General features: G+C 44.1%; 1 protein-coding gene across 7 annotated transcripts in view; it reads right to left on the minus strand.

The window, feature by feature from the left end:
• The window catches only part of GID4 (GID complex subunit 4 homolog), a 29146-nt gene that overhangs the window by 14705 nt on the left and 2392 nt on the right, over nucleotides 1-12049 (minus strand). For all 7 annotated transcript variants that reach the window (XM_009432656.5, XM_054671002.2, XM_016932319.4 and 4 more), the window contains exon 2: nucleotides 8452-8511. In XM_009432656.5, coding sequence (XP_009430931.2) covers nucleotides 8452-8511 — 60 coding nt within the window. The remainder of the gene's footprint in view (nucleotides 1-8451; nucleotides 8512-12049) is intronic.

The raw sequence follows: 12049 nt of genomic DNA on the forward strand, positions 1-12049 counted from the left end.
CTCAGTCATTTGTCCCTTTTACACCAATTCTCCAAGGTTCCAGGGTGGATTTTGGGGTAGAATACTTTTTTATTTTTCCTGAGACAGAGTCTTGCTCTGTCGCCCAGGCTGGAGTGCAATGGCACAATTTCGGTTCACTGCAACCTCCTCCCACACCCTGGGTTTATGTGATTCTCCTACCTCAGCCTCCCGAGTAGTTGGGATTACAGGTGGCTGCCACCACGCCCACCTAATGTTTGTATTTTTAGTAGAGACGGGGTTTCGCCATGTTGGCCAGGCTGGTCTCGAACTCCTGACCTCAGGTGATCCACCTGCCTTGGCCTCCCAAAGTGCGAGGATTACAGGTGTGAGCCACCGCACCCAGCCTAGAATGCCTTTTATTTTGGCCAGGCACGGTGGCTCACGCCTGTAATCCCAGCACTTTGGGAGGCCGAGGTGGGAGGATCACCTGAGGTCAGGAGTTCAAGACCAACCTGACCAACATGGAGAAACCTCATCTCTACTAAAAATACAAAATTAGCCGGGCGTGGTGGCGCATGCCTGTAATCCCAGCTACTCGGGAGGCTGAGGCAGGAGATTGCTTGAACCTGGAGGCGGAGTTTGCAGTAAGCCGAGATCACGCCATTGCACTCCAGCCTGGGCAATAAGAGTGAAACTCTGTCTCAAAAAAAAAAAAAAAAAAAAAAAAGTAAATACTTTTTTTCAGTGTTCTACATGTTCAGAGAAACTTCTAGTAATGAACTATACAAATGGTCCCTGAAGGTAGTCTTAGAATACCTTGATACATAGGGATACGTTTAATTCTGTCACATGAACTAAGAACAACTTATATGAGGAAAAACATATGAACTAAAAACAATTTATATGAGGAAAAACATACGTAAATCGTGTCTGAATGTAAAAACCACACCGTTGAAAACGTAAGCAAGAAGCCATGTGCTGGCGTGGGTGCTTTGTTAATTGCTCTTTGTTCATGCGTTAATAAGTAGGCACCAATGATTTTAAAAAAGATTAATAAGACAAAAAGTTAACACCGTAAAAAGTCTACAATTTCTCTGCATTTGTAGAAACCAACCAAGCACCCACCTCTCAGGCTACCTTGCCAAGCCCCTGGTGTCTGCCAGGAGCATGGTTATGAGAGTCACTGGCCTGGAAAACCACAGATTACAGTCCTAACGTCAAGGACTGCAGAAGGCCCACGTTTTTCCTTCAGATCAGATGTAAGCCCCTCTTATTCTGCATCAAACACCTCATTCTGATGGCTTTGCCACATCTACCAACCTGGCCTGCATGTAGTATAGGACCTTCCTGAGAGAGGCTGCCACAGTAAAAGCCACTGGCGCAGAGGCTCCCAGGAAACAGAACGTCACCACCGCTGCAGGTGGCTCAGGAGGCCTGCTTTAGGATGACACCATGGAGGGGATCTGTTTCCTTAACAGTGACCTTAAAATATGATAAATCTAATACTGCCCCAAACCCACAACCCCCCTATCCTAACACTGTTGCTGGATTCTTCACATAAATATTTAAATACATAGACTGAAAAAATGAGAGAGGAGAAATTTTCCTAAATGTAAACCTAATTTTTAAGGTATAAGCTAACTTTTTTTTTTTTTTTTGGGGGGAGGGACAGAGTCTTGCTCTGTTGCCCAGACCGGAATGCAGTGGTGCAATCTTGGCTCACTGAAACCTCTGCCTTCCGGGTTCAGGTGATTCTCCTGCCTCAGCCTCCCAAGTAGCTGGGATTACAGATGCATGCCACCACGCCTGTCTAATTTTTTGTATTTTTAGTAGAGATGGGGTTTCATGGTGTTAGCCAGGATGGTCTTGATCTCCTGACCTCATGATCCACCCGCCTTGGCCTCCCAAAGTGCTGGGATTACAGGCGTGAGCCACCGCACCCAGCCGGTATAAACTAACTTTTAATTATAATCTGTTCTAGGAAAGACTACTAAGGAAAAAAGTTCTCAATAAATCAGCACCTGCATTTGAGATTTTAAACTAGAAGCTATTTTTTTTTTTTTTTTTGAGATGGAGTCTCGCTCTGTCGCCCAGGCTGGAGTGCAGTGGTACAACCTTGGCTCACTGCAAACTCCGCCTCCCGGGTTCAAGCAATTCTCTGTCTCAGCCTCCCGAGTAGCTGGGATTACAGGTATCCACCACCACGTCTGGCTAATTTTTGTATTTTCAGTAGAGACGGGTTTCACCATCTTGGCCAGGCTGGTCTTGAACTCCTAACCTCGTGATCCACCCGCCTCGGCCTCCCAAAGTGCTGGGATTACAGGCATGAGCCAACTACAACCTGTTTATATTATTTTTCCAAGTTTCAAGCTTTAATCTTTTTTCTGAACTTCCTTGAAAGGGATAGGATGAAATGATAAAGAGGTTTTAATACAAGGCCAAGCCTGGTGGCTCACACCTGTAATGCCAGCACTCTAGGGGGCCAAGACAGGAGGATCACTTGAGCCTAGGAGATCAAGACCAGCTTGGGCAACATAGTAAGACCCGGTCTCTATTTTTAAAAAAGGGAGGGGTGGGGAGGAGGTCCTAATATGATTAAAACACTTATGGTTTAAATCACTAGTTTTCTTAATGAATAATTCTGCATTGACTTCTTTGTAAACATACTTTAGGCAGTATATCAGGGTAACTACAGGGTACCCTCAAACTTTGAGAATTAAATAAAATAAATACCTAATAAATGAGATTCAGTGTGTACAGAAGTCACTGAAAAGATAAAATATTCTCAGAGCAGGAACAGGAAATTCAAGCACTTTATTACAGCCCAATGAGGGGTAATTTATAGAGCGGACGAAAAACCATGTCAGAAGAAAGGATATCGAGAAATGAGTAACAGAGGCAGCAAAAGCAGGAGTGGGCATCCCTTGGTGGGTCTGGCTGTTGTCAGACATTTAAGTCCCCCAACTAATCCTCCCACTGATTCCAGGCTCACCCAAAACTGTGTGGTGATAGGTACCACGACTTTCCATGTAGACCTGTCTTCTGGGGGATTCACATTCAATTGGCCGATAAGTCAACAGGAACTTCTGGAACATACAGGAATCTCATTCTCTGACAAAAACTGGCACTTTTGTTTTTGTGAGTTTTGGTAGGTGTGACCTGTCTCCCTAGTTAAGCACAAGTCTAGCACAACTTCAGCTGGAGCTTCCAACCCTTCCAAACCCAAGTAATGAGTAAGTGGGGGGCCTGCCCATGGCCCCCAAAGGCTGGGCTCCCAGGTACCCCCTGAAAGCTGCTGGGTTCCCTGGAAAGGTCGCCTCTCTTGACTGAAGGATGGCTCAAAAGTGCAAAAAGAATGTTATTTCATATTTATTCTTTACATTTCTAGAATTTCACTTCCAGAAGGCATGAAAACAAACTTTAAAGCTCCGTTTTGCAATGTGGCAATTCCTCAAAGAGTTAAAAACAGAACTATCATTCGACCCAGCAATCCCATTATTGGGTATATACCCAGAGGAGTATAAATCATTCTACTATAAAGATACATGCATGCAAATGTTCACTGTAGCACTATTCACAATAGTAAAAAGTGGGTCAACCTAAATGCCCATCAATGACAGATTGGATAAAGAAAACGTGGTATATATACACCAAGGAATACCATGCAGCCATAAAAAGAAATGAGATCATGTCTTTTGCGTGAACACGGGTAGAGCTAGAGGCCGTTATGCTTAGCAAACTAATGCAGGAACAGAAAACCAAATACCGCCCTTATAAGTAGGAGCTAAATGATGAGAACTCATGGGCTCAAAGAAGGAAACAATAGGCTCAAGCCTGTAATCCCAGCACTTTGGGAGGCTGAGGCAGGCAAATCACCTGAGGTCAAGAGTTCAAGACCAGCCTAGCCAACATGGTGAAACCCCATCTCTACCAAAAGTACAAAAAAAATTTAGCCTGGTGTGGTGGTACATGCTACCTGGGAAGCTGAGCAGGAGAACTGCTTGAACGTGGGAGGCAGAGGTTGCAGTGAGCAGATATTGCACCACTGCACTCAAGCCTGGGCAACAGAGCGAGACTTCATCTCAAAAAAAAAAAGAAGGGAAGAACAGACAATGGGGCCTACTTGAGGGTAGAGGGTGGGAGAAGGGAGAGGAGCAGAAGAAATAACTATTCAGTACTAGGCTTAGTACCTGGGTGACAAAATAATCTCCACAACAGTTACATAGGTAAACCGTGACATAGGTTTATCTATAGATCAAACCTGCGCATGTACACCCAAGCCTAAAATAAAAATTAAAACAAACAAACAAAAAAGCTGTGCTTGTTTGTGAATGTGAGGTAGCTAAGAGGCCATTTATCTCCTTTTTTTTTTTTGACATGAAGTCTCACTCTGTTGCCGAGGTTGGAGTCCAGTGGCATGATCTGAACTCACCACAAACTCTGCCTCCTGGGTTCAAGCGATTCTCTTGCCTCAGCCTCCTGAGTAGCTGGGATTACAGGTGCCCGCCACCATGTCCAGCTAATTTTTGTATTTTTAGTAGAGATGGGGTTTCACCATGTTGTCCAAGCTGGTCTCGAACTCCTGACCTCAGGCGATCCAGCTGCCCTCAGCCTCCCAAAGTGCTGGATTACAGTCATGAGCCACCGTGCCTGGCCTATCTCCATTTTAGTAGATACTTTTCCATATTGTATACGTGAGGAAGGCAACTACTATGACTAAAACCCAAATTATAGTTTAATTAAAATAAATTAAAAATTTGATATTTTTGCCAGGCACGGTGGCTCATGCTTGTAGTCCCAGCAATTTGGGAGGCCAAGGTGGGTGGTTCATCTGAGGTCAGGAGTTCAAGACCAGCCTGGTCAACATGGTAAAACCCCATTTCTACTAAAAATATAAAAATTAGCCAGGTGTAGTGGCACATGCCTGTAATTCCAGCTACTCGGGAGGCTGAGGCATGGGAATTGCTTGAACCTGGGAGGTGGAAGTTGCAGTGAGCTGAGATCACACAACTGCACTCCAGCCCGGATGACAGAGCAAGACTCTTCCTCAAAAACAAAAAATAAAAATAAAAAATCGATATTTTAACAAACATAAATGGAAAAGAAAAAAACCCAAATACAGGTACAAAATTTATTCAAAGATTCATTGTAGTTTTCTGCATTTTACTATTATCTACGGCAACCATATACTAGACTTATAATTTTAAAAGTTATCAGGCTGGGTGCGTTGGCTCACGCCTGTAATCCCAACACTTTGGGAGGCCAAGGAGGGTGGACATTTGAGGTCAGGAGTTCGAGACCAGTCTGGCCAACATGGCGAAACCCTGTCTCTACTAAAAATAAAAGTTAGTTGGGCAGGGTGGCGCACGCCTGTAATCCCAGCTACTCGGGAGGCTGAGGCAGGAGAATCGCTTGAACTTGGGAGGCAGAGGTTGTGGTAAGGTGAGATCACATCACTGCACTCCAGCCTGGGTGACTGAGACTCTGTCTCAAAAAAAAAAAGTTATCGGCCGGGCGCAGTGGCTCACACATGTAATCCCAGCGCTATGGGAGGCCGAGACGGGCGGATCATGAGGTCAGGAGATCGAGATCATCCTGGCTAACACGGTGAAACCCCATCTCTACAAAAAATACAAAAAAATTAGCCGGGTGTGGTGGCGGGCACCTGTAGTCCCAGCTACTCAGGAGGCTGAGGCAGGAGAATGGCGTGAACCCAGGAGGCGGAGCTTGCAGTGAGCCGAGATTGCGCCACTGCACTCCAGCCTGGGTGACTGAGCGAGACTCCACCTCAAAAAAAAAAAAAAAAGTTATCACATAGTTGCACAACTTTGTGAATACACTAAAAACCAATGAACTGTATACTTCAAATGGGTGAAATGTATGGTATGTGAATTATCTCAATAAAGCTACTAAAAAACATTATTTAAAAAGAATTCTTCTACATCTAAGGCCTGAGCAGGACTTGCTTTAACGCAACACCCCTGCAGCAGCATAACGTGGTCTATTTATTGCTCGACCAGGAACAGGCAACTCTGGGGAGGGTATGTGCTCATCGAGGCCACGCCATCTGCAGAGGTTCTGTTAAGAGCCTAGGGCTCCCCTTGGGTTAGCCCCCATTGAAGGGCCATTGTCAGTGCCCCCTCCTCAAAGGAGCCTGACTGCTGCTCTCGACTCACGGGGGCTTCCTAAAGGAAGGGCTATTTGTTCCCGATGGAGAGCTCAATGCCATTAGCATTTCTGTATACTTCTTCAAGATTTCGAATGCTACTTACCATTTCTGTGCAGCTTCTTATCACCCAAATGACTGGTTTTGGAGTCAGTGTTAACATTCCAATGCCTTACACACTTGCTGGTTTCCTTACGAAATTCAGTGTTTATGTTCTGCACCCAGTTAACTAATGTATTTGGCTACCTGAGAGTTGAGCATATTCTGTTTTAGTATCTTCTCTCCTACCACAAACCCAAAGGCTGGAATCCTGTATTTTGCTATCACTTCTACTCCTACTTGATTTGATACAATTCTCGAGTTAAAGAAGAAATACCTTTGGTCTCAACAACAAACTTCATAGGAGATCCTTAATCAGTTAAGCTTCTAATAGAAAAGCAGATAGGAACCAGGAGCCAGAAACTTGTCTTAAGACTGAGGCTCATCAGGACTTCACAAGAGAATCACATATTAGTACCATATTTGAGTCTGTCATTTTCTCTAACATTCTTTCCTTACCCCCAGAACAAGTCCATTGATTGTCTTAGACAGAGCAGGGATTTTTTTTTTTTTTCTTTTTTTGAGACAAAGTTTCGCTCTTGTTGCTCAGGCTGGAGCGCAATGGTGCAATCTTGGCTCACTGCAACCTCCGCCTCCCAGGTTCAAGTGATCCTCCTGCCTCAGCCTCCTGAGTAGCTGGGATTACAGGCACCTGCCAACATGCCCAGCTAATTTTTGTATTTTTAGTAAAGATGGGGTTTCACCATGTTGACCAGGCTGGTCTTGAACTCCTGACCTCAGGTGATCCATCCACCTCGGCCTCCCAAAGTGCTGGGATTACAGGTGTGAGCCACCACGCCCGACCCCAATTTTTTTTTTTTTTTAAAGAGAGAGGATCTTCCTAGGTTGCCCAGGCTGGAGTGCAGTGGCTATTCACAGGCATGATCACAGCACATTGCTGCCTTCAAATCCTAGCCTCAAGCGATACTCCAGCCTCAGTCTTCTGAGTAGCTAGGACTACAGGCACACACCACCATGCCTGGCTAATTTATTAAAAATTATTTGTAGCGACAAGGTCTTGCTATGCTGTCCAGGCTGGTCTTGAATTCCTGGCCCCAAGTGATCCTCCTGCTTTGACCTCCCAAAATGTTGGGATTACAGGTGTGAGCCACAGCACCCAGCCTGGAGCAGGAATTTTTAATTCTCAACTTCGCAGATGAGGACACTGAAAGAAGTTAAAGGTCACAGATGCAGGAAGGGGCAGAAGAAGAATGCCACCCCAGCTCCTTTCCACTGCCCCATCCAGCACAGCACTCTGTCCAAATACTGCTGGATCATCAGACCATGAGAGCTGACAAAGGCCAGAGGCCCCCTGCAGCTAGGTCCAGCCTGGGCATTCCCAGCATTCGGAGGGCCAGTCCAGCTACCTCCTTCCACTTCCTGTTTCCTTGCTAATGGAAAAGAAAGGATGCTCCTCCTTGCTTTCTAAAGTCCCAGGAGTTCTGAGGTTTAGAAACTTGGTTCAAAGAAAATAAAATACTCTGCACAGCAGGTACTTCTGCTGGAGACTAGATGGTCACTTCCCTTTTTTTTTCTTTTGAGACAGGGTCTTGCTCTGTTGCCCAGGTTGGAGTGCATGGTGATCTTGGCTCACTGCAACCTCTGCCTCTCTGGTTCAAGTGATTCTCTGTGCCTCAGACTCCCAAGTACCTGGAACTACAGGTCTGTGCCACCATGCCTGGCTAATTTCTTTTTTTTTATGTTTAGTAGAGATGGGGTTTCACCATGTTGGCCAGGCTGGTCTCCCTACCTCAAGTGATCTGCACGCCTCAGGCTCCCAAAGTGTTGCGATTACAGGCATGAGCCACCGCGACCAGTCAGTAACTTTTCATTGTTCCAATGAACTAAGAGGCTTAAAGAACTTAAAAGCTCATTTTTTATAGGACTGATGCTTATCTCAGAAACTGTTAAACTTATGATGAGGGTGGCAGCTATATTCTTATTATTTTTTCCCCCAAAAAGGGTTAAAAATAAAATCAATAGTGTTGGTTGTGACAATTATGACGTACTTATAAACTTTTCTTTAAAAGATTTGTGAATCTGTACACTTCTCAACAAGACACACTGAAACTGCCTGTTTTATGTTCCCTATACAGTAGCAATGCTCAGGAGTAGTCTGCTTTAATTAGGCCTCAAGGAGTTGAGACCGCCTGCCCTGAACCCCAATGAGCCTGTGGAGCACACCACAGACTTTCTAGTGCTGGTTTGTGTGAGCAAGTGCTTACCTCAGTAAGGCCTTTAATCTTCAAGTACCCACAAAGGTAAGAGTTCCCCGTGTCCACGTGCTGAAAAGAAAGGATACACAGCCTGTCACAAATAGATAAACTTACTAGGGGACATGCAGGAGGGTACTCTGCAAATCCTGTGAGGCCAGACTGGTGGTCAGTGAACACCCAGGGCAGTCCAAGGCTCACCCAGTCTCTGGAATCTTGATAAGTTCTCCCCACACACATGCCTGTTCTGCCAAAGCAAACTGATCCCAAGACCCTCTCAACTTTCTTCAGCTGAATATCATGAGACTGAAGTGCCTTTCTGAAATGGGGTGCCCACTCAAATTCATTTTCTGTACTATCTTCAACACATGTCTCCCGGTCATCTAGAGACCTTGAGCATTGCTGGGCACAGGGCCTCTGTCTCTGCCTGTACACGTGGTGTCATCCCTAACCTCAGGCTTGACTTTCTTTCTAATGTCTTTCAAGCCTTTTTCTATTTCTGTGTTGCTCAATCATTGGTCTAGGAGGTCTGCTCCTCTTCTAGTTTTTACACTAAACATCATCCTGCATTATCTCTTTATAAAATGGGCAGACCGTTCAGAAATGGCATCTTATAAAGATTTATGTGGTATAAACTTCAGTTATGAACCAAAATGCCAACCAAAAGTCTGACTATATTGTGAATGTCCACTCTGTGCATTTTATATATGGATGCTGTGTTTCTTAATGAAAAGAGTCAGGAGCCTAAAATAAATAGAAATAACAGGCATAGTAGACTTTGAGGTTTAGCAGTCACCAATTACTGGTTGCTGAGACACTGCCGGATGCCTACCCAACAAACAATTTCCTCCTTTTTCACGCTGGCAGGGCCCAGTTTTTGCTCTGGTACCTACCTACCACGTAAGACTTGGTCAACCTGATGGATCTAAGGCACACAGGTGTCCCTATCCCCTTGCAAGTCATGTATTTAGGGTTGAGTGACCCATTTCTGGCTCATCAGATGTGTAAGTCTCCTGGGTGCATCTGTGAAAAATCCCTGGCTTTTGAAGAGGCGCATGAGGAAGAAATGGCTTTTTTGTCCCCTAGTGGTGACAGTATCCGCATGGAGTGTCCAGTCCTGGGGGAGACATCTAGACCACAGGGGAGAAATAGGCCAGGAAATGCTGAGGATGGTAGTATAGAAAGATGGAAAAAATTGGGCCCATCGTAGGCCTCTGAATTAACCAACCTGAAGCCACGTCACCTCAAAACTCCTCCTGATGTGAGATTTCACCCAAATCTATACAGACTCATTCTGAATAGGGAGTTTCAGATTTCATGACAATTGGATTCACTTACAAGGTAAATCCTTGAATTAAAGCAAACCAAGTACAAGGGTACCTGTGGTACACTGAGATTTTAATGTTAAGTGAGGTCTTATTTCAAGAAATTAGAATAGTTTTGTGGCATTTATCAGATTTGTGAACCTGATTACTTCCAATTATACCATAAATCAAATACTAAGCCATGCTTAAAAACTGTAATGAACTTAGTCAACCAGATGATGTCAGCACCAAAGCAAATGAACTTCAATGAAGCCAAAGTGCCTTCACAGTTTGGTGCTGGTGACAAAGGTATTCCCTGTGAAAACTGCCAAAGCATTTTAAATATCCTCATCTGCTGACCTTGGCATTGGACATTATCTAAAACAGCTAATCCACACTAACATGGTTCAGCAAAGAACTTTTATTAAAGGACACATAATTCTAACCTGAGTCTTTAAATTTCATGTATGCAATTCTCATTGAATTCAATATAGTTTGGGGTTTCACAGCTGCTGAAAAGTGTATCAGGTGGCAAGGATACTTGCTAATAAGATTAAAAATTGAAATGTAAATTGGCTAACATTTTGCATGGATTATCACATGCTCAAGAATCAGAATTTCAGCTTGGCCTCCATTCAACCAAGTGTCTCTCTACTCTGCCCAAATTGATCTTGATAATGGTTGGTGAACTCAAATACACCACAACGCATACAGCTTTTGCCAAATGGCAGGCGAGTATCTCAAGAAAGATAACAGGGCACGTGTTTAGCAAGAAGGTGTCACAGCACAGCTGTGTCCAACGGCTGTTCTTTTAAATATTCCTTTCACAGCGACCAGGGCTCCCTTCTACTGCTGGCTTCTTAGATGGCAGAGGAGGAAAGAGGAGTCACAGTAAGTGGGGGGTGGAGAGGAGACCCAGTCAGAAACTCACAAAGGTTTGAGGAACTCTTTACACTAGAATCACAGAAAAGAAAGTACTCCAAAACAACAACAACAACAAAAACACAAGAAAAGATGCACAACAGCACAGTCATTATAGAAATTCAAATCAAGACTACAGTGAGAGACCACTTCAAAAACACTAGGATGGCTACAACAAAAAAGATGAACAGTGAGTGTTGGCGGGGATGTGGAGAAACTGGAACCCTCACCCACTGCTGGTGGAAATGTAAAACAATGCAGGGCCAGTTTCTCAAAATGTTAAAACACAGTTACCATGTGACCCAGCAATTGCACTCCCAGGTAGTTATCTACCAAAGTGAAATATACATCCACATAAAAACTTGTACATAAATGTTCATAGCAGTATTATTCATAGTAGCCAGAAGTGGAAACAACCCAAATGTCCATCAACTGATCACTGGATAAACAAAATGTTGTATATCCATTCAATGGACAATTGTTACAATGAACGATGCAAAATAAAAAGGAATATAAGTGCTGATACATATTACCATATGGATGAACCTTGAGGACATTATGCTAAGTGAAGGAAGCCAATCTCAAAAGGACAAATACTATATGATTATATGAAATGTCCAGAATAGACAAACAGCAACAAAAATAGATAAGCAGTTGCCTAGGATTGGAGTGGGGGTTATGGCTAAGGGTTACATACAAGGTTTCCTTTTGGGGTGATGAAAATATTCTAAAATTAGGTTGTGGTGGTGGTTAAACAACTGTGAATATACTAAAAACTATTGAATTGTACACCTTAAATAAGTGAATTGTATCTAAATAAAGATACAAAAAGAAAGAAAGAAAACAAAACAAAACAAAAAGAAGCTGAGTTATAAAAGGCAGAAGTATTTTAAGTCTAAGAAGGCTGTGTCTGACAAACTAGTCCTGGCTGAAAAACCAGATGATGGGGCAATTCACATGCCACTGACTAGTCGTGATGATGACCAAGCAGCTCACCAATCCAGATGTAGGGCAGCATTCATTGGCATGACCACCACCCCCACCATCAGACATCTTACTCAAGTGGCTCCCAGCCATCCACCAGGTTTCTGCTCTGGGCTGCCTGAGACCTATCAGCCCTGCCCCAACTCAACCACCGCTTCCCCTGGTTCATGATTCTCCTTCTGAAAGGAGCTCAGAAGTGATACCCTAATGACAGAAGGGAGCAGCAGTTGCTGCAGTAGCCAAAGCAGACTCCCCTTTGACGCCTGGCTATCCTGCCAATTGTCCCCTACTACATCAGAAACCATCAAACTGAACAACAGGGACAAATCCAAGATCATCCCAAACGTGACCCACCCAGGGATCTCACCTCCAGAATTCTATGACTAGGTGCAAAACAAACC

Source organism: Pan troglodytes, chromosome 19, assembly GCF_028858775.2.
Source record: "Pan troglodytes isolate AG18354 chromosome 19, NHGRI_mPanTro3-v2.0_pri, whole genome shotgun sequence".
Classification (NCBI taxonomy): domain Eukaryota; kingdom Metazoa; phylum Chordata; class Mammalia; order Primates; family Hominidae; genus Pan; species Pan troglodytes.